Source organism: Pelophylax lessonae, assembly GCF_965119305.1.
Source record: "Pelophylax lessonae genome assembly, chromosome: 13".
NCBI lineage: Eukaryota > Metazoa > Chordata > Amphibia > Anura > Ranidae > Pelophylax > Pelophylax lessonae.
Genome location: NC_138780.1, coordinates 199,188,462 through 199,212,907, shown reverse-complemented (window position 1 = coordinate 199,212,907; position 24,446 = coordinate 199,188,462). Strand labels below are relative to the sequence as shown.

General features: G+C 44.2%; 1 protein-coding gene across 1 annotated transcript in view; it reads right to left on the bottom strand.

Moving 5' to 3' along the window:
* LOC309569234 (tyrosinase-like) overlaps window positions 1-24,446 on the bottom strand; it is a gene marked incomplete at its 3' end in the record, with an annotated part of 306,707 nt that overhangs the window by 219,921 nt on the left and 62,340 nt on the right. The window contains exon 3 of the mRNA XM_082274986.1: window positions 21,441-21,654. Within this exon, the coding sequence (XP_082131112.1) occupies window positions 21,441-21,654 (214 nt within the window). The remainder of the gene's footprint in view (window positions 1-21,440; window positions 21,655-24,446) is intronic.

The following is a 24,446-nucleotide window of genomic DNA, read 5'->3' as shown; positions in this document are numbered from 1 at the left end:
TAAATTGCAGCCTAGTCTGCATAAGTTACTGTGAGATACACCCATTGGATACAGTTGTTCTATTCCGCTTTTCAATAAAAACCCATTTAGGGGGAAAAAATTTAATTGCAGCCTAGTCTGCATATGTCACAGTGAGATACACCCATTGGATACTGTTGTTGTATTCCGCTTTTCAATAAAAACCTATTTAGGGGAAAAAATTAAATTGCTGCCTAGTCTGCATATGTTACAGTGAGATACACCCATTGGATACTGTTGTAGTATTCCGCTTTTCAATAAAAACCCATTTAGGGGGCAAAAATAAATTGTGGCCTAGTCTGCATATGTTACAGTGAGATATACCCATTGGATAATGTTGTTGTATTCCGCTTTTCCCATTTAGGGGGAAAAAATTAAATTGCGGCCTAGTCTGCATATGTTACAGTGTGATACACCCATTGGATACTGTTGTTATATTCTGCTTTTCCATAAAAACCAATTTAGTGGAAAAAATTAAATTGCAGCCTTGTCTGCATATGTTACAGTGAGATATACCCATTGGATACTGTTTTTGTATTCTGCTTTTTAATAAAAACCCATTTAGGGGAATGAAAAAATTAAATTGCGGCATTTTGTGCATATGTTACTGTGATATACACCCATTGGATACTCTTGTTGTATTCCGCTTTTCAATAAAAACCCATTTAGGGGAAAAAAATTAAATTGCGGCCTAGTCTGCATATGTTACAGTGAGATACACCCATTGGATACTGTTGTTGTATTCTGCTTTTCAATAAAAACCCATTTAGGGGAAAAAAATTAAATTGTGGCCTAGTCTGCATATGTTACAGTGATACACACCCATTGGATACTGTTGTTGTATTCTGCTTTTCAATAAAAACCCATTTAGGGGAAAAAATTAAATTGTGGCCTAGTCTGCATATGTTACAGTGAGATACACCCATTGGATACTGTTGTTGTATTCCGCTTTTCAATAAAAACCCATTTAGGGGAAAACATTTAATTGCGGCCTAGTCTGGATATGTTACAGTGAGATACACCCATTGGATACTGTTGTTGTATTCCGCTTTTCAATAAAAACCCATTTAGGGGAAAAAAAATTAAATTGCAGCCTAGTCTGCATATGTTACTGTGAGATACACACACTGGATACTCTTGTTGTATTCTGCTTTTCAATAAAAACCCATTTAGGGGATAAAAATTTAATTGTGGCCTAGTCTGCATATGTTACAGTGAGATACACCCATTGGATACTGTTGTTGTATTCCGCTTTTCAATAAAAACCCATTTAGGGGAAGATCCAAAATTAGAGAAATATGAGTAGAAGGTCAAAAAAGGGACATGGCCTGGTTCGTGATGCTGCTGGTGGAACACCTTTTTCAGCTGCGAGTAGGCGACAGAACCTGCAGCAGTATTTGGCAGGGCCTAATGCGCCTCTACAAATCTTGAGGCCAGAACAGGTACAGGCGATAGTAGATTGGGTTGCTGACAGTGCCTCCAATTCCTTCACATAGTCTCCCACCCAGTCTACTGCTAAAAGTTCAGAGTTGGCACCTGCAGCCGATGTCCATCAATCTTTCACCTCACCCCCTTGCAAATCTGCCAAGCAGTCTGAGACCCAAGTCATGCAGCAGTCTCTTCTTCTTTTTGATGACTCTGTTAGCATGGTTTCCCAGGGCCATCCACGTAGCCCTGCCCCAGAATTGGAAGAGATTGAGTGCACTGATGCCCAACCACTTATGTCTCAAGATGAGTACATGGGAGGACCATTGCAGCACGTCTCGGATGATGACGAAACACAGGTGCCAACTGCTGCAGAATTCCGAATTGTGGAAACCGACAAGTAGGGCAGGGGTGAAGACTGGGTGGAAGATGATGTGGAGGACGATGAGGTCCTCGCCCCCACATGGAATGAACATCATGCAGGTGACCTGAGTAGTTTGGAGGAAGAGGTGGTGGTCGCACAGAGCCACCAGCACAGAAGAAGAGGGAGCAGGGTGCAAAAGCGGAGCGGCCATGGCCTAGACACTACGCCTTTTACTGCCCAACGCAGCAAGGGACAGAGCACACCAAAGCCAGCTCAAAGGAGTTCCCTAGCGTGGCTGTTCTTCAGACAATGTGATGATGACACGAGTGGTTTGCACGCTGTACAATCAGAGCCTGAAGCGAGGCATAAACCTTCTCAACCTGAGCCCAACCTGCATGACCAGGCATCTAAGTGCAAAGCGAGCTGCAGTGGAGTAGACACATCAAAAACCAAGAAAGGTCTCTGGCTCCTCCTGCTTCCTCTTCTGCTGCTGCAGTCTCAGCCTCTTCATCCACCTCTGTAGGGACAGTATCACCCCGCAAACAGAGGATCTGCCAGCAAAACCACAACCTGGGTCACCAACAACCATCTCCACAATGTCCCGTGGAAGCGTTCACCTTTCTTTCTCCGAAACACTGGAGCAGAAGAGGAAGTACCCCCCTACCAACCCGGGATCCCTGGCCCTGAATGCCAGCATTTCAAAATTCCTCGCCTTTGAAATGCTGTCATTCCATCTGGTGGAGACGCAGAGTTTTAAAAGCCTTATGGCGGTGGCTGTCCCACAGTACGTCGTGCCCAGCCGCCACTACTTTTCCAGGCAAGCCATCCCTTCCCTGCACAACCAAGTGGGTGACAAAATCAGGTGTGCACTGTGCAACGCCATCTGTGGCAAGGTCCACCTAACTACTGATACGTGGACCAGTAAGCACGGTCAAGGACGTTATATCTCCCTAACAGAACACTGGGTAAATGCCGTGGCGCCTGGGCCTGTAGCAGTTTGGCGCATGTCCTTCCACCACCGAGGATTGCAGGGCGCTTCAGTTTGCCTCCTGTTCCTAACTCCTCCTACTCCGCTTCCTCATCCTCTACCGCCTCCTCATCCGGACAGCGTAACACCTTCACCACCAACTTCAGCACAGCCAGGGGTAAATGACAGCAGGCAGTTTTAAAACTTGCCTGTTTGTGGGAAAAACCACACACCGCGCAGGAGTTGTGGAGGGGCATTGAACTGCAGACCAATGAGTGGTTGCGGCCAGTGAGCCTCAAGCCCGGCCTGGTGGTGTGTGATAACGGGCGAAATCTCGTAGCAGCTCTGGTCATAGCCGGTTTGACACACATCCCTTGCTTGGCGCATGTGCTGAATTTGGTGGTGCAGAGGTTCCTTAGAAATTACCCCGATATGTCAGAGCTGCTGCAGAAAGTGCGGCCTTTCTGTGCGCACTTTCAGTGCTCTCACCCTGCTGCTGCTCGCCTTTCAGCGCTGCAGCGTAACTTCGGCCTTCCCGCTCACCGCCTCATATGTGACGTGCCCACAAGGTGGAACTCCACCTTGCACATGCTGGCCAGACTGTGTGAGCAGCAGCAGGCCATAGTGGAGTTTCAGCTGCAGCACGCACGCATGAGTCGCTCTGCGGAACAGCACCACTTTACCACCAGTAACTGGGCATCCGCGAGACCTGTGTGCCTTGTTGCGCTGTTTCGAGTACTCCACCAACACGGCCAGTGCCGATGATGCCGTTCTCAGCTTAACTATCCCACTTCTATGCCTTCTTGAAAAAAACGCTTCGGGCGATGATGGAAGAGGGTGTGGCACAGGATTAGGAGGAGGAGGAAGAGGTATAATTTTCAAGGCTTTCAGGGCAGTCATTCACAAGTGGCTCCAAGGATGGGTTCCTGCACCCACGAACGCCAGGTACACAATTGTCCAGCAGGGGCACAGTTCTGGAGGATGAGGAGGAGGAGATGGAGGAGGATATGGAACCATGTTCACAGCAGGGTGGCACCCAGGCCAGCTCATGGCCATCACTGGTGCGTGGCTGGGGGGATACAGAGGACACAGAGGATACACCTCCCACAGAGGACAGCTTTTCATTTCCTCTGGGTGTAACGCTCCTGCGTTTTTATTGTAAGCTGGATTTGCAGCTGCAGAATCTCCACTCAGCAGTCATGTAGAGATGTGTTGGAATACCAGATCCAACTCTCCAGACTCATCACTGTGGGCCTGTCTGCTTCAGCATACAGATATACACACACTCAATAAGATGTTCCTGGAGTGATAGGATGTATATGATAGTATGGTGGTGATGTGCTGAAGGGACAGGTGTGAGCAGTGACAGTAATGGTAAGCACTTGATAGTAATGTTCAGGAGAGTAGTAGATGGTAATAGGTAGAATGCAGATAGGTTAGTAATCATGTATGGTAACAGGTGGTAAGGACAGCAGATGACATATACAGGATAGACTAACCCAGTGCAAGGATAGATGGTAGTAGACTCAAGAGCTAGCAATCTATGTAACAGTGCAGATGGTAGAATTAGTATGCATAGATAGTAACAGTCCTTAATGTGCAGAAGATGATAGTGTAAGTTAGTTATGGAGGATTCCCCTGTGGGGTACTTATCACTAGTAAGGTTTAGTAAGTAGAGGGGTCCAGTAGTGAGGGAGTGATCCGTTAGTGAGATACGGGATCAGTAGCGAGGTTCCGGTCTGTTCCAGGTAAAGGCGAATAGCTGGAGGTTCCGACAGCAAGACAAGGCTTGTAAGCATGTAGACACACAGTGAGTGAACAACGTGAGAGAGAACGCCGGCGATTGAAATAGCTGCTCAGCGGCACTCAGCGATGACGTCATCCGTCTTAAAGGTGTATGCGTTCCACCTAACTAGAAAGGTGGGACGCAATGTTGAAAGGAAAATGATAAATAAGGGTACCAAAGGTACCAGAATCTTACACTGGGCAGCCTGGCACACATGAGCGATTACATGCTGCAGTGTCTCCACAACGACCGCCGAGTTTCCCACATTGTAACGTGTGCTGATTACTGGGTGGCCATGCTGCTGGATCCCCATTACAAGGACAACGTACCGTCCTTAATTCCCTCACTGGATCGTGATCAGAAAATGCGCGAGTACAAGCGCACGCTGGTAGACTCGCTGCTGGTGGCATTCCCACCTGACAGCGGGGGCACAGTGGAAGCACAAGGCCAAGGCAGAGGAGGAGGAAGAGGTCGCCAATGCAGCAAGGGCACCGCCAGCACCTCAGAAGGCAGGGTTAGCATGGCCGAAATGTGGAAAAGCTTTGTCAGCACGCCACAAGAAGCAGCAGCACCACCAGCTGATATGGAACATCTTAGCAGGAGGCAGCATTGCACTAACATGGTGGAGCAGTATGTGTGCACATGCCTAGACGTACTGAATGACGGGTCTGCCAACTTAAACTTCTGGGTCTCCAAGTTGGGCATATGGCCTGAGCTTGCCCTTTACGCCTTGGAGGTTCTGGCCTGCCCTCCAGCCAGTGTATTATCTGAATGTGTATTTAGCACGGCTGGGGGCGTTATCACAGACAAGCACAGCCGCCTGTCCATAGCCAATGTGGACAAGCTCACGTTCATTAAAATGAACCAGGCATGGATCCCACAGGACTTGTCCGTACCTTGTGCAGAATAGACATGTATACCGGCCTTACCCAGCCATTGTTGTATTTTTCATCTTTTTCACTCTTTTTGGGTGTACCCTAATTTAAAAAGAAATAAAATTAAAAACAAAAACCAGTGTTGGCTACCTCGTCCTCCTCCACCGCCGCCGCTTCCACCTACACCGCCATATCTACCTCCACCTCAACCTCCTACTCCATATGGGCCTCGTCCTCCTCCTCCTCCACCGCCGCCGCCGCTTCCACCTACACCACCATATCCTCCGCCACCTCAACCTCCTACTCCATATGGGCCTCGTCCTCCTAGATCAAGATGATTATTTTTTATTTTTCTGTTTTTTATGTATTTTAAGTTATTTCCATATCCACATTTGTTTGCAGAGCGCTTGTCATGCTCTTATGAAGATTTTTCTGCCATTTGCAGCCCTCTAGCCCTTTCCATGTGTTTTTTAGAGCCATTTTAGTGCTCAAAAGTTTGGGTCACCATTGACTTCAAAGGGTTTCGGGATCAGGGTAAAGTTCGGGTTAAGTCCGGGTCACGAACCCAGACTTTTCTTTCAAGTTCGGCAGAACCCGCCGAACCCGGACATCCAGGTGTTCAATCAACTCTAGTCCTTATCCCTCAAATACATAAAATGTATTCCTTTGACCAATTAAATATGAATTCCGGGTATGGATATTTTTGCATAGTTACATTGGTCTAGCTTGGACCAATGTAACCACGCACAATCCATAACCTGGCCAATCTCCCATCAAGCTGGCAATCTCTGTTGTAGGTACTGCTACTACAGTGATTTCCACTAGCTTCCAGGTCTCGTGCTGAGTGGCTGCCCTTGGTCAAATGTTCGCCATTGTCATCATTCAGAAAATACTTTGCATTTTCTCAATGAATGCAGAGTTCTTTGATTAGACAAGGTGGAGAGGCAGGACAGTTATGTCATGATCTCCAGCTTGTCCAATCAGAGATTGCTTTACATTCATTTAGAAACTGCAAAGTGTTCTCTGAATCGTGCGCCATGCAGAGTGAGAAGCCTCCAGTGTTCACTAAGCAGTAGGGCAGCCACTCAGCCTGGGACTCAGAAACTAGTACTGATCATGGTACTAGAGGTGCCTACTACAGCGATCTTCAGCTTCCACAGGCTCGGCCAGGTATGGCACATACATACTTACTGTACATTGGTCCACGCTGGTCTAATGTAAGTATCCGTACAATTCATACAGTATCTTTAATTCAGCTTTAAGTCCAGAATCAACATTTTTATGTGTATGATTTTTCACTCAAGGCTCAGCTTGAGAAACCAGCTTCCTGCCTGGTACCTGCAGAAGTAGACCAGCCTAGGACCCCCACAAGGGCTCAAAGACCCTTCATCAGAGAGGCTCAAAGCTAAAACTCTGATTATCAAGAAAAAAATTAAATTCTGTCCAGCACACCTAAAGCATTTTAGAACCATTATGTGGCAAGTGAAGACAGAATTCCTGACCTCCATGCTTCTTTGGGGTCAATGACTCAGCTGGTGTTGAAGATATTCGATCCCAATGATGGACAATTAAGTAACATTTTCAGACAAATAAAAACTGACCACTACTATCGGCAATTCATTTTTATTTTGCAGTTAGATTGTATTATGGTTTACATAGTTACTCTGGAAAATCAGCATTAGGATTTTTGAAGTGAGATGATTGGACAGATTTGTTATGAGAACTTGCTGTTGTCCTCAGATTAAGCAGTCAAGTAAAGAGATTTAAAGACAGACGTCAATCTGATAAGACTTGCTGCAATGGAATATTACATCCAATTGTGTTTAGAGTACTTGTATCCAAATACATCTGACCTGTGTAAGAGCTGTTTATTAGTGTAACACGGGAAGTACGGAGTAACACATTCGTCAGGACCTTGACCTGGTTGATCATTTTCAGGGTACACATCTGGAGTTGCATTGTATCTGCGAAGCCATTCTTCAAATATCCTAGAAATATTTATGGATAGATAAAGATAATGAATCTCCATACAAAAATCCTATTATATAAAGCCTTATTTGCGTTTTGTCATTGGGGGGATTCGGTCACAAAATCTATTTTCCTGTATTACCCAATTAATCAATCCCTGCACTACGTACACACCACAATTGTACCACATTCCTGGCTTCCTCTGTCCCTGACCACCAAAACATGTCAGACACTGATCAGTCCCCGATCCTCCAAAGATATGTGACCGGAGCAAATAATCGCAAAAAACTTCCATGTCAGCTCTTCAACATTCACAGCAGCTCACCTCCCATCCCATATCCATTCCTGGTAACCTCACTCACTCCTCTTTCTCTACAAACACATATAGATTACCCTGGCTAGTGGCTACCTTATCACCCCCCCCCCCAATCGACAATCCCACTACCACCCCTCCCTTCACTCCTTAAATCCACCCCTCTCTTACATTTTCACTATCTTCCACTGACAGATATTCATTTCTGGCCTCCTCAACCCCCTTCCCCATTGACAGATATCCATTTCTGGCCTCCTCAACCCCCTACCCCCACTGACAGATATCCATTTCTGGCTCCCTCGTTCCCCTCAACCCCCTACCCCACTGACAGATATCCATTTCTGGCCTCCTCAACCCCCTACCCCACTGACAGATATCCATTTCTGGCTCCCTCATCCCCCTCAACCCCCTACCCCAATGACAGATATCCATTTCTTGCCTCCTCAACCCCCTACCCCACTGACAGATATCCATTTCTGGCCTCCCCAACCCCCTACCCCACTGACAGATATCCATTTCTGGCCCCCTCATCCACCTCAACCCCATACCCCACTGATAGATATCCATTTCTGGCCTCCTCAACCCTCTACCCTATTGACAGATATCAATTTCTGGCCTCCTCAACCCCCTACCCCACTGACAGATATCCATTTCTGCCCCCCTCATCCATCTCAACCCCAAACCCCACTGACAGATATGCATTTCTGGCCATCTTAACCCCCTACCCCACTGACAGATATCCATTTCTGGCCTCCTCAACCCCCTACTCCACTGATAGATATCCATTTCTGGCCTCCTCAACCCCCTACCCCATTAACAGATATCAATTTCTGGCCTCCTCAACCCCCTACCCCACTGACAGATATCCATTTCTGCCCCCCCTCATCCATCTCAACCCCATACCCCACTGACAGATATGCATTTCTGGCCTCCTCAACCCCCTACCCCACTGACAGATATCCATTTCTGGCCTCCTCAACCCTCTACCCCACTGACAGATATCCATTTCTGGCCCCCTCATCCATCTTAACCCCATACCCCACTAACATATATGCATTTCTGGCCTCCTTAACCCCCTACCCCACTAGCAGATATCCATTTCTGGCCTCCTCAACCCTCTACCCCACTGACAGATATCCATTTCTGGCCCCCTCATCCATCTCAACCCCATACCCCACTGACAGATATCAATTTCTGGCCCTACCCCACTCTCAGAAATCCATCCTCAGTTGCCTCTCCCACTTTTAACAACCGTCTTATGCCCTGCAGAGGCAGATGTCTATCCCTGGACACCTCAACAAAAGACATTCTTTCTTGGCTGTCTCACATTCCCTACAGGCACATCCTTGCCCAACCACCTACCTAACCCAGACACCCCCCTTCCCCACCATAGACACACTTTAGGAACATATATCCCTTCTTCCCAGGCCTGTGTTCCCATGGCATGCCAGTTTCTTCCCCTGACTCCTACATTCCTGCAAGATTAAGTCAGTAATAGACGATGAAGCATTGATTTTCAAGGTACTGTAATGACCGTAACCTCTAGCAGTCTCATAAGAACAGAAACACAGGAGCGCGGGATCCACATTAGAATAAAAGCATTGTTTATTAGAAAAAAAAACCATAACACACCCACAGTTCACCTCTATGTTGGGGGGAAGGGGGGGAGGGTACAGGGGACGATAACATGTTTCGAAGGACAGCCACTGTTTTCAAACTGCCACTGGGGGCAACTGGAGGATTTATAAAGGATTGGGTCAGCCAATATTGTTTAGCATGCAATGTGCAAAGTTCAGCAATGATTCACGCGGTATAATAGTTTCAAACAGAGATCATAATGATTATATTATCCCAACATTATAAAAAATAATAGATAAACCTAATTATATTGTTGGCTAACACCAACAAATCATTTCTGACACTTTTGGGGGGACCAGTGACATTATTACAGTAATCAGTGCTAAAAATATGCACTGTCACTGTACTAATGACACTGGCAGGGAAGGGGTTAAAGAGGAAGTAAACCCTCCTCAGGAAGTTGTACCTATAGGTGATCCTATATTAAGGCTTACCTATAGGTACTGTAAATATCTCCTAAACATGTACCGTTTAGGAGATATTTACCTTACATGCAGCCAGTGACGTCACTGGCCATGCGCTCTGAAGGAACGGCCGCTGGTGCCGTTCCTTCAGAGCCCCGTGCCGTGACCGTCGGCTCCCGCGCACATGCACGGGATTGACGTCACCGCGGCTCCGGCCAATCAGATGGCCGGATGCCGCGATCCCGGAAGACGGGCGACTTAACATGTCGCCCGTCATACAGGTAAGCGGGCGGCACGGCGGGGGCTCATTCTGAGGTAAGCATTTTATAATGAGCTAGTATGCGATGCATACTAGCTCATTATGTGTTTGTCTTTCAGGGTGTAAAAAAAAAAAAAGAGTTTACAACCTCTTTAACCTAGGGGTGATCAAAGGGTTACATGTGAGCCTAGGGGGTGTTTTCTAACTGTATGAGGGACAGAGTTGTGAAATGATCATAGAGACCTGTGATCCTATATAGAAGGATCACAGGCGCTCTGTGATCATTCCAGAGAGAACAACGGTCGGCTGTGTTTACAACAGCTGGCCGTCCTTCTCTCTCAGCGGGGAGCGATCGCGGGTGCCCGGCGGCAATCGGTGCCGCTGGTCCTGTGCATTGGCATCCCCGCTGCCTAGTGGGGGCGGGTGCGCGGTGGCGGCACGTGCTCACCCCCAGGACCACTCCAGCGAGCCGACGTACCCCTACGTCGGTTCCTGCAGCCGAGCCAGCCTGTCGCAATAAATCTGTGGCAGGCAGTCGGGCAAGCGGTTAACTGAACATGCATATTGGCAAGAAGCTTTTAGATTATTACGAGGGAAATGGGGGGAGGGGAATACCTGTTCTCATGTATAGGTAAAATGTAACAGTCTTTGTTATTCCATTTGTAAAGAAAAGTTTAGTTTATTTACTGAAAAAAACTGCACTTTTATTTCAAGCATAATACTTTTATATACACTGAATTTCACCTTCCCAGTGTGACAAAACTACTTTCAATTTGTAAAACTCCACACTGAATTTTTTTTTTTTTTCGGTTTTTCCAAAAATGTCCATTTCTTCCGGGAATTTTTTTTTTCTCATGGCTAAAACAATTTTCAGAAATATTAAAATTCTATTCAAAACATGTTACCCCTCCCCCCATCCCCCCTCCCTCCCCGCACACAGAGGTCCCCACAGGGCAGGAGATAGTGGCACAGAAGACTGTGTATCGGCTGATTTCCGGCAGCTGTCATGCCCCAGCATTACCCCAGCATTTCATATTCCTGCTGTGCCGTGTACTTGTATGAGAAAGTCCCCTATTCTCTTTGTATTGTTTCCTTTATGTAAAATCCCTGGTGATCCTGTCACTCCTTCTGCTTTCTTATTCAAAACTGACCACACTAAGCAGGAGAGCACACCACGGTCAGTTCTCTAGCTGTGCTGGGAACTCAGCCTGCTCTCCTCCAATCGTATAGTACAATGAGTCCTGCGCTGTCTAAACTAGGGTGATAGGGGATAAAATGGAGACCCCAGATGCTGCTAGTACCGGAACTGGTGACCATACAGTGTGAGATATATAAACGGTGGGGGGTACTGCGCTTCTGGGTAAGTGAATAATATTGAATAATAAATAAATAAAATGCACTAAAACTGGTGTATGTGACTAACACAGTGTATACACATGGGAACTAAACCATATACATAAAATTCATAATCATAGTGAACAAGGGTAAACAAACAATAACCTAAAAATCACTTAATGTGTTCATCATTCTTTAGTGATAGATAAAGTGCTCAGGTGCATATATAAGTGTCGTCTGTGCTTCACAGAAAAATAAATCGCGGTCTGGGTGTAAATAAAGTCCAAAGACTAAAAAAATTGTGCAGGTGAATAAACATAAGTCCACAGGTGCTATTCCTTCACCAACCACCGTGCTATAAAAAATGGGGTGCTTCTCCTTCCCCTCAGGGTGTCCAAGCCTCTCACCTTAAAGACTAAGGGTAAAAGCCTTAATAGTCATCCAGGGGGCTCCTCTCCAGTTTTATGCCGTACTCCACTAGTGACAGATATCTGGGCTACTGCAGATGATAAGACTCCCTCTCCCACTCCAGATTCTCCACAGTTCCAATGGCTCTCAAAACAGAATGCTCAAAATAGTGCAGTATGTCTGGATAATGGGTTCTTTATTAAAATTAGCTTTAAAAATACTCACATTTGTTGAGTATAAACAGCGCAAAAACAAAGGATAGCGTCGGAGTGGGATCGCAGTCCTCACTTCCGCGATGTGCGTCACTTCCGGTCCGAACGTCCCTACGCGTTACGCCACTTCCGCGTCACGTGGCTTCTTCAGGGGTAGCTATTGGACGCGTGTGACGCTCATAAATACTGTTGAAGCCGGATATACTGATCTCGCCATTTTGGATAAGGGTGTTGGATTGATTGTCCGAAAACCGGATATACCGATTCCGCCATCTTACTGGAGCCCGCTCCGGACTTACATAGTATTTCATAATTATATAATTTGGTCTGTGAGTAACGATTTGCAACTGACTGTATAAATACAGACAGGGCAATCGTATTCATAAGGAAGTGCAACTAGATAAAGCCGAATCCATTCAAGTTATTAACGGAGGACTGTGTCCCGGGAGTGTAGCACATATTACCATTACTGAATAATTGAATATTTTATGCTAATACCTAATAATATATACTCTAAAATTCCTATACATTTGAATACATCATTAAAATATAATTAAATTGATAAACCCTGAAAGAAATAATAATAATAAAGCACTGGGTCAAAAGGTACATTCATAAATAATCCTAAATCGCATAATCACTGATTCATCTCAAATATATATATAATGTATCCCAAAATCCATATATCTACAGGCAGATATTTATATATAGACAAAAATAATATTAGTGTGTCCAATATATGTTAAAATAATGAATATTATTAAAAAAATATATATATAATATATTCAATGGGTCCTAATCAACGGAAGGAAACAAAAGAAAGATGTATAATAAGTTCCTACCACCAGGTGGAACCCATTTTAGAAACTAGGGAGATATAGTCATAGAATAATGGACAGATGATGAAGGATGGTATTGAACCACTTTATCCCATTAGGAGACTCTAGATCCCTATTTATACCATCCTTCATCATCTGTCCATTATTCTATGACTATATCTCCCTAGTTTCTAAAATGGGTTCCACCTGGTGGTAGGAACTTATTATACATCTTTCTTTTGTTTCCTTCCGTTGATTAGGACCCATTGAATATATTATATATATATTTTTTTAATAATATTCATTATTTTAACATATATTGGACACACTAATATTATTTTTGTCTATATATAAATATCTGCCTGTAGATATATGGATTTTGGGATACATTATATATATATTTGAGATGAATCAGTGATTATGCGATTTAGGATTATTTATGAATGTACCTTTTGACCCAGTGCTTTATTATTATTATTTCTTTCAGGGTTTATCAATTTAATTATATTTTAATGATGTATTCAAATGTATAGGAATTTTAGAGTATATATTATTAGGTATTAGCATAAAATATTCAATTATTCAGTAATGGTAATATGTGCTACACTCCCGGGACACAGTCCTCCGTTAATAACTTGAATGGATTCGGCTTTATCTAGTTGCACTTCCTTATGAATACGATTGCCCTGTCTGTATTTATACAGTCAGTTGCAAATCGTTACTCACAGACCAAATTATATAATTATGAAATACTATGTAAGTCCGGAGCGGGCTCCAGTAAGATGGCGGAATCGGTATATCCGGTTTTCGGACAATCAATCCAACACCCTTATCCAAAATGGCGAGATCAGTATATCCGGCTTCAACAGTATTTATGAGCGTCACACGCGTCCAATAGCTACCCCTGAAGAAGCCACGTGACGCGGAAGTGGCGTAACGCGTAGGGACGTTCGGACCGGAAGTGACGCACATCGCGGAAGTGAGGACTGCGATCCCACTCCGACGCTATCCTTTGTTTTTGCGCTGTTTATACTCAACAAATGTGAGTATTTTTAAAGCTAATTTTAATAAAGAACCCATTATCCAGACATACTGCACTATTTTGAGCATTCTGTTTTGAGAGCCATTGGAACTGTGGAGAATCTGGAGTGGGAGAGGGAGTCTTATCATCTGCAGTAGCCCAGATATCTGTCACTAGTGGAGTACGGCATAAAACTGGAGAGGAGCCCCCTGGATGACTATTAAGGCTTTTACCCTTAGTATTTAAGGTGAGAGGCTTGGACACCCTGAGGGGAAGGAGAAGCACCCCATTTTTTATAGCACGGTGGTTGGTGAAGGAATAGCACCTGTGGACTTATGTTTATTCACCTGCACAATTTTTTTAGTCTTTGGACTTTATTTACACCCAGACCGCGATTTATTTTTCTGTGAAGCACAGACGACACTTATATATGCACCTGAGCACTTTATCTATCACTAAAGAATGATGAACACATTAAGTGATTTTTAGGTTATTGTTTGTTTACCCTTGTTCACTATGATTATGAATTTTATGTATATGGTTTAGTTCCCATGTGTATACACTGTGTTAGTCACATACACCAGTTTTAGTGCATTTTATTTATTTATTATTCAATATTATTCACTTACCCAGAAGCGCAGTACCCCCCACCGTTTATATATGCTCTCCTCCAATGATCAGACTTGTCCTGACATGCCCCCAGTGCACAAGCAGGGGGAGGGGACGTTCCCCCCCCCCTCCTGCTGCCTTCTGTCGCTCGTCCGGGTCCCCTGTTCCACTAAAAAAAAAAACAAGACTTTACAATCACTTTAAAGCAGATGAGCTACAGCAGCAGAAGACCACACTGGGTGCCACTCCTGTCAGCTAAGAACAGAAAACTGAGGCTACAATTGGCACAGGCTCACCAAAATTGGACAATATAAGATTGGAAAAACGTTGCCTGGTCTGATGAGTCTGGATTTCAGCTGCGACATTCAGATGGGAGGGTCAGAATTTGGCGCATGGATCCATCCTTCCTTGTATCACCGGTTCTCACTGGTGAGGGGTATTTTCTTGGCACACTTTGGGCCCCTCAGTACCAATTGAACACCGTTTAAAGGCCAAACCCTACCTGAGTATTGTTGCTGACCATGGCCATCCCTTTATGACTACAGTGTCCCCATCTTCTGATGGCTCCTTCCAGCAGGATAATGCACCATGTCACAAAGCTCCAATCATCTCACCACTGGTTTCTTCACCATGACAATGAGGTCACTGTCCTCCAATGGCCTCCACACTCACCATATCTCATCCAATAGAGCACCTTTGGGATGTGGTGGAACGGGAAATTCGTATCATGGATTTGCAGCCGACAAATCTGCAGCAACTGCGCGACGTTATCATGTCACTATGGAGCAAAATCTCTGGGGAGTTTCCAACACCTTGTTGTATCTATGCCACGAAGAATGAAGGCAGTTCTGAAGGCAAAAGGGGGTCCGTCCAACCCCATACTAGAAAGGGGTACCTTATAAAGTGCCCAGTGAGTGTATACAGTAAAACCTTGGTTTGAGAGCGCTTTGCAAGACAAGCACATTTTTTAAATAAATTTTGACTTGATATACAAGCGATGTCTTGATATACAAGTAGCGTCATGTCACAACTGGGTATAAAAGAGAAGAGTCAAGAGGGGTTGGTCTAACACTTGCAATTGTAAACACCTCCATCCCTAATATTTGCAAAGAAAAAAGATAGCCCTAATGGGACTTTATATGAGGTGAATACAATAGTCACTAGGAGTAAAAAAGTAGATTTTATTGTAAAATACAATGCATAATAAATATATATGTGTGCATGAACACAAGCATAATTGCAAGACATGTAAGGCAGATTGAACACATTGAAGAAGTAACAACATTGCAGCATATTGAACATAATAACAGCATATCAACATCAATGTAACATGACGATAAATAATTTGTAATGGAGACTCTACGCGTTTCGTGGGTCCTTATGCCCACTCATCAGAAGTATATAGATAAATCTGTATGAAAAAAATGAAATAAGATGTCAATGTCAACTATGCATTATTTGGCCAGCAAATATGGAATTTCAAAAAATGAATAAAAATAAGAAATGTGTGTAGCCCAAATGGGGAAACCACACTTACTTCTGGCTAAATCAGACTGGAAAACACTACCATAGAGTGGGGGTATATTCGTCTGATCCGGGAGCTGAAGGGGCAAGGATATGCTGCACCACGGCGGAGAGCCAGGAGAGGAGACATATGTGGTTAGAAAAGGTGAATCAAGGTGGATGAAGTGACACTGGCTGGAAATATATAAATATGTATGAATAAATGAGTATATCGGTACATTTATCGGTACATATTATTTTAATCAGTATATCATAATATAAAGGTATGTACTGTATCACGAAGTTAGGGACTGGATTTGCATGCAGCCTACACGGACATTTAGGTGAGGAACCATCTCTCTTTGCACTTCACTGCTTCATGTCTATTCATCTTCATTTTTTCTCTTCTTATTGGGATACATCATTGGTCTCTGCACATTTCTCTTTTCCTGCCATGTCTTGAGCTCCTGACTACGGGGTTATCTCACTCACTGATTTCTCACTCCCCCCTGTCTCTTCACTTTCTCTGGTTACTTTTGTTTATACACTTGTCTCAATCTGATTCCATTCTCACAATATTGCTACTTTTTACTACTGCCATCCTGTGTAACTTTACACATGTGTCAATCCCACTAATGTTTCACAGTCAGACAAGTCTACTTACTCTTCTCACCTTTTCTCTTGTGATCTAGCACTTTGGTCATTTTCTTGGTTCATTAGATGCACAGAGATCAGCACTTTTTCTTGGGTCCTAAGCTTCTTTTCTTTTATTGCCTGTTTTCTCCCTTTTTTTTTTTTGATTCTGACACTGGTTTTGTTGGAATACATTTTCCATATATAAATACTTCTTCTTTCTTTTTGGTATCACTTCGTGATACAGTACATACCTTTATATTATGATATACTGATTGATTCATTTATATAAATGTACCGATATACTCATTTATTCATACATATTTATATATTTCCAGCCAGTGTCACTTCATCCACCTTGATTCACCTTTTCTAACCACATATGTCTCCTCTCCTGGCTCTCCGCCGTGGTGCAGCATATCCTTGCCCCTTCAGCTCCCGGATCAGACGAATATACCCCCACTCTATGGTAGTGTTTTCCAGTCTGATTTAGCCAGAAGTAAGTGTGGTTTCCCCATTTGGGCTACACACATTTCTTATTTTTATTCATTTTTTGAAATTCCATATTTGCTGGCCAAATAATGCATAGTGGACATTGACATCTTATTTCATTATTTTCATACAGATTTATCTATATACTCCTGATGAGTGGGCATAAGGACCCACGAAACGCGTAGAGTCTCCATTACAAATTATTTATCGTCATGTTACATTGATGTTGATATGCTGTTATTATGTTCAATATGCTGCAATGTTGTTACTTCTTCAATGTGTTCAATCTGCCTTACATGTCTTGCAATTATGCTTGTGTTCATGCACACATATATATTTATTATGCATTGTATTTTACAATAAAATCTACTTTTTTACTCCTAGTGACTATTGTATTCACCTCATATAAAGTCCCATTAGGGCTATCTTTTTTCTTTATAAAAGAGAAGAGAGGCGCCTCTAAGTGTAGCAATATTATTACATTTAATGAAGGTTCAATATTTAGCAGCTCACATGGTTGATGATTAAAACAGGCACATCTAAGTATTCAGGCATCCGGGGTAAAGCTGTCCATATAGACCATCCTCCGCACTGCCATCTTCATCACACCCTTCCACGCTGCGCTCCACGAGCGATTCAAAGTCTCGCTTTCAGATCACTCTACTGCAGGGTAGTCTTCCCAATCACAATTGCAGACTGACATCGGTGAGAGCCAGTGGTTCAGAAGTAATCTATGTGGACAGCTTTACGCCGGATGCCTGCATACTTAGATGTGCCTCTTAATCATCAACCATGTGAGTTGCTAAATGTTGTACCTTCATTAAATGTCCCCATACTGCTACACTTAGAGGCGCCTCTCTTCTCTTTTATACTCTGTAGCTCCTGCTGGATTTTGCTTCTCATCCCCTTGTGGAGGCGCCATTTGTGGATGGACATTTTATGATGACACAACCTATCACATTGCTATAATCTTTGTATATAGACTATAAACTGAAAGACTTATGAATAAATGGTTGTGGAACGAATCATCTGAGTTTCCATTATTTCTTATGGGAAAATTCGCTTTGATATGAGAGTGCTTTGGATTACAAGCATGTTTTCAGAACGAATTATGCTCGCAATCCAAGGTTTTACTGTATACTGTAAATATATGCATTTATTACAGTTTAATAGTGTTGCTCAAGTTTGTACCCCTGTAACCAAACTTTTCTCTAGGCTAGGACTGTTGTGGGTGAAACACGTTAGAGCTCACGTCAGACAAAAGGGGGTCCAACCAGGTACTAGCAAGGTGTACCGAATAAAGTGGCCGGTGAGTGTATATAGGCCGGTGAGTGTATATGGCCCTTTGGTGATGCCATGGGCTGTTTTTGAAGTCCTATTTATCTAGTAAGTTGCCCACCTTTATTGAAACAGATTTGGTAATAAAACGTACTTGTCAACAAAACAATGGTGCAGTATAAACATAGGATCATTGCTGGAGATTGGAACCTCAGACATCGTTCCTCCAAGGAAGTTATGGACCAGGTTATGCATGGTAGTCTGTTGTGTGCTCCCATTTGCTGGATTAACAAAACCTACAAAGATAATATAACAAGGTTATAGTCCTCTGGTTACATTTCCTTTTGAGTTCCCATGTCTTTCTATTTTCCTTTATTGGGTCTGTAGGTACCACAAGCTAATGCTGAGTTTGGCAAATTAAAAAATTAAAAATGTCCGGGGTTGATTTGGGTTATATAGAAATAGGGATGATAGGGTGAGAAGAGCACATCCAAAATTAGCTGTGTAATGAACAGATTGATGTAGAAATATATTTGAATATGATATGTTTTGTCTATTGAATTTTGGATTATACTGTCTCACCCTGAAATCTTAATAAAACTTATATTTGTAAAAAAAAAAAGAAAAACCCCTACTAATCTTTCGGTATTATTACTATCTGCATGTAGAATGGCCCTGTGACATAAACCTAATACATTTCTACAACCATTTCTGTAGTACAAGTGTCTAAGGCAGCGGTGGCTGGTTCATAAGGGGCGCAGGGGCCTAATTTCCATGTGGGGTGCCGGGCTCATAGGCTCCCATTCATTTTTTTTTTTTGGAAGCATATGATTAGAGCCTGAGGCTCTGATTGGCTTCAAAATGGTTGGGCTCAGAGCACTACGCCCAGAATCCACCCACTTGTGACATTAGCAAATTAAGGCTTCTCCTCCCAGCCAATCAGGACAGGAGGTGGATCTTAAGACCGGATTAGCAAGGAGAAAAAGCTGGGGAGGCCTCTACCATGGATGGGGTGAGTGTGGACCAGGAAGGGAGTTTGTTTGCCGCCCCCCAAAAAAAATTAAGCTCCAGCCGTCACTGATCTAAGGTGCCCCTATGGTTTTAAAAATCAGGGTCCATACCCAGGAATTAGAATTTCCTCACCTGTGTAAAGGGTTTTTTGTTTTGTTTTATTTTTGATGGATTAGGGAACCAATGTCAAGTTTTTTAGTTTTGTCTATATCTTGTGGTATTTGGGGGTTTCTCTCAAGTATAGTGCCCTTGCCATTAAAGTGGTTGTAAAGGCACAAGGTTTTTTACCTTCACGCACTCTATGCATGAAGGTTAAAAACCTTCTGTATGCAGCAGCCCCCCCCCCCACCCCCCTTATGCTTACCTAAGCCCTCTCTCGATCCAGTGATGTCCACGAGAGCCTTGCCTCTCCGGGGACTCCCACTCCTGATTGGCTTTTGTGAGCCAATCAGGAGACAGAGGGGGCTTCGTGTGTGAATGGACACACAGAGCCCTGGGTCGGGAGCGCGCCTGCTTGGGTGACCCCAGAGCAAGCTGCTTGCTGTAGGGGCACCCGGCAGGAGGGTGGGGCCAGGAGCACCGAAGAAGGATCTGAGAAGAGGAGGATCTGGGCTGCTCTGTACAAAACCATTACACAGAGCAGGTAAGTATAACATGTTTGGTATTTAAAAAAAAACCAAGGGTTTAATATCGCTTTAGGGTCCTTTCACACGTATGATCCGATCAGATCCGCCTGTCAGTTTTTTAGGTGGACCTGATCGGATCCTCCATGCATCCCTATGGGGCAGCGGATGTCAGCAGAGACATCTCCACCGACACCAGCTGCTATCCGATTCCGATCCTGTCCGTGAAATCCAGACGGATGGAAACCCTATTTTCCATCCGTCTGGAGGAACAGATCGGATCGGATGAGAACGGACAGGCGGTCCGTTCTCATTCGATTCCCCCATAGAGAACAGCAGGGATCTGACACCTCCCTCTCTGCACACAGAGCGGAGACGGAGCTGTCATCTGCCTGCTCAGCGGGGATCGGCGGATCGATCCCCGCTGAGCAGCAAGGAGTCCACCTGCGGAGACGGACCTTGTGAAAGGCCCCCGAAGGTTCATTTCCCCAGCTGGGAAATACATTTTCAAGATTTGATGACCCACTTTTTTTATTTAAGAATAAAGTAAATGTTTAAAAACAAATCCAAAACATATACCCCCCCAGGGGTGTTTATCTTCACCACGATAGAACACGATAGAAAGCTATTCAGACTTTGCAATCTCAGAGTCTGTCTCCACACAGCCCCGCTGGGCTTAACAGGCTCCTGCCTAAAGACACACCGTCTCTCTCACAACTCCATGCTGCACTGGCCCACACCCAGGCCTGGGCAGGGGACTTCCTGTCTCCAGGGTGGAACCCTTAATCACTGCCTGCCCCTTAATTATAAGGGCTTTGCACACCTATACAGTCAGGCTGCTGGTCTCCAGTAAGACATGGGCACAGAGCTAGAGGCTTCTTCCCTCCCTAGAATCTTCGAAGCCTCCGGACTCCAGGACCCAACCAATCCCATAGTTACCAATTCTGGAAAAAACTGTAAAACCAGTTTTCTCCACTATCGCCTGGTACATACTAATAGTTTTTTCTTTGTTCAATTCAGCAGGGCTGAACGAAAACAAAAACTGACAGCTCAGGGGGGAGTCGCTGTACTAACTATCTGATGTTAGTACAGTGATCTCTGCTGCTGTTCTATTGTCTTCTGACAGGGAGGGGCAGCCCCCCACCAGAACACTATGGTCAGACTCTCAGCCATTGGCTGAGAACGCTGATTGGGAGCCAATCAGCAGACCTTTTTCAGTTATGCCCCTTCAACAGAAGCCGGTTCTGTGGGACCAAATGCAGTACACACAAGCTGAACGTCAGCCGGTTTCTATTAAACCGGCCAATGCCGCCCGACATTCGGCCCATGTCTACTAAGCTTAAAGCGGAATCCCCCCCCCCCCCTTTCAGAAATGCTAAGTCAGCAGCTACAAGAGTAGAGGAATTAAGGGTGTAAAACCTTCCAGAGCTGAAGTGGTTAAGGGGAAAAAAAAAGTAACATTACAATTCTGCTTGCCCACCTTCTAATATATTACGGAAGCTTTTTTGTGCCGATCTGTTGTAGGGATAGGTGTCAAAGTCTTTCCATTGCAAAGTGTCCTCTACATCTTGGAAGGTGGGCAGTGTAGGGGCATCAGGATTAGTGCCAGGCTTCCTGTGTAGTTTCTCCAACTGATTGAAGTCATCAGCACCCAGGCAGTAAACATCAATATAGTTGTACCCGCTGCAAATAGACTAAAAGATGGAAATATGAAAAGCTTTGTTAAGAGAAAGATAAATGCCTATTTGCTGATTTTCAATATTACATCATCAGTACTCCCTGTTCCTCTTTAGTTAGTAATGGGGAGGGCATTCTTCCAGGACTGAGTGGTGCTCATGTATTGATATATGAACTTTGCGCAGTCCTGGAGTACTGCCAACCCAGCCTGTGTGATGGTGTGCCCCCTAGTGTGTGTGTTTGATGGTTAAGTGTCAACTTTTGGTCATATTTTGTATATGCCATGCTAGAATCAATAGCATACAAGGGGTGGGTTAAAGCTTAGTTCTAATAGAAGAGCATAACAAGGACAGTATTGGTTATCAATAATGGGGAAGGGATTTACAGGTGATTGTGATTGGTAGAATGGGGATTCAAGTTGGTCATCATTAGTAGAGAGGGGATTCACAGATGGTTATCAATGATAGAGAGGGGATTCAAGTTGGTCATCATTAGAGAAGAGGGGATTCATAGATGGCTATCAATGATAAGGAGGAGATTCAAGGTGGTCATCATTGGTGGAAAGGGGATTCAAGATGGTGATCAACGATAAATGTTGATGATATGTTCAAGGGTTGAGGAAAAATTCAGACAAAATATAAAAACTCCACTTTAATGTCTGCTCATAGAACATTAGCAACCTGATTATTTGGCAATAGAGATGAACGAACATCGGCCGGGGCCGTTCGTGAACGTCAGACGCAAATTTTCTCAAAAGTCCGCGAACCGCGAGTTTGCGGCGGGCCCCATTGACTTTAATGGGAGGCGAACTTTAAAAACCTTTAGGTCATATTTGCAGCCACAAAAGACGTACTAGCTGTGCACAAATAGTCCCAGCACATGGACAATGTCATAACAGAAGTATTGCAATTGAAAAAGTTGCCCTAAATTTTTAAATTTTTTTTTTACAGCAAAAATATTTTTTTTTTTCATAAATCAGCCAGAACTGACAGCAGCCGGTGAATAAATTGTCTAATACATATAGGGTGCATTCACACATCTGTAAAATGGGTCCGCATCCATTCCACAATTTGGCGGAACCTTTACAGACCCATTGTTTTTTATTTCCAGTCTTAAAAATTTGGCATTCACAGGATAAAGAAGTAAGTGTCGGCCATTCCAGGCCCCAAAAATTAGCCCACATGTGTTTACCTGACAGCTAAGAACGTAGTATTCTGTGGCTGAAGGTACATTAGGCATTCACAGGTAACAGAAGTAAGTGTCGGCCAGTATTGGCCCCAAAAATTAGCCCACATGGGTTTACCTAACAGCTAAGAATGTAGTATTCTGTAGCTGAAGGTACATTAGGCATTCACCGGATGCAGAAGTAAGTGTCGGCCTGTATAGGCCCCAAAAATTAGCCCACATGGGTTTACCTGCCTGACAGCTAAGTACGTAGTATTCTGTGGCTGAAGGTACATTAGGCATTGACACAGTATACAGAAGTAAGTGTCGGCCAGTATAGGCCCCAAAAATTAGCCCACATGGGTTTAACTGACAGCAAAGAATGTCGTTTATTTGACGACTGGAGGTACAGTAGGCGTTCACAGGATACAGAAGCGTTGGCCTGTATAGGCCCCATAAACTAGCTCACATGGGTTGAACTGACAGCAAAGAACTTAGTATTTGATGGCTAGAGGTACAGTAGGCTTTCACAGGATACAAAAGTGTCAGCCTGTATAAGCCCCAAAAATTAGCCCACATGGGTTTAACTGACAGCAAAGAACTTAGTATTTGATGGAGAGAGGTTCAGTAGGCTTTCACAGGATACAGAAGTGTTGGCCTGTATAGGCCCCAAAAATTAGCCCACATGGGTTTACCTGACAGCTAAGTACGTAGTATTCTGTGGCTGAAGGTACATTAGGCATTCACACAATATACAGAAGTAAGTGTCGGCCTGTATAGGCCCCAAAAATTAGCCCACATGGGTTTAACTGACAGCAAAGAACGAAGTATTTGGTGGCTGGAGGTACATTAGGCATTCACAGAAAAAATAATTGTCGGCCCTGAAAGGCCCCAAAAATGTGCCATTCAATGGACATGAAATGCCTTTTATGCCACTGTATGTAGGGAAGCCAAGGACCAGGAATTGCTGTGGTTGGATGGCGGTCTGGCGGATATTTGTGGCCTGGCATGAGGAATTTCGATGAAACATGGTCTACTGGTCACATGTGTTGCATTCCTCAGAGATCCGTGCCTCATTTATTTTTATAAATGTGAGGTAGTCTACACTGTCATGAGCTAGGCGAGTGCGCTTATCGGTCACGATCCCCCCTGCTGCGCTGAACGTCCTTTCGGACAGGACACTAGACGGGGGGCAAGCCAACATTTCCATTGCAAATTGTGCAAGCTCTGGCCAGAGGTCAAGCCTGTCCACCCAGTAGTCCAGGGGTTCATCACTCCTCAGAGCGTCCACATGGGCCGTTAACCTGATGTAGTCAGACACCTGACGGTCTAGGCGTTCCCTCATGCTGGATCCGGAATATAGCTGTCGATGGTTCGGCTGAAAGAAGGATCTCATATCTGAAGTGACCAAGACATCTTGTGCATCAAGAGATCTGAGTATGGACCAGGAAATGAAAAGAAATAACCAAAGGGTAAAGAAAGGTGCCCAGGTAGATAAAAGTAACCCAAGTGAATAAGGATGAAAAGATTGGTTATAAGACTGAATAAAACCAATATAAATAAATCACCATGGAGTGCATATGTGAAGTGATTAGAGTTGAGCGGAAACCTGGATGTCCGTGTTCGGTGGGTTCGGCCGAACTTT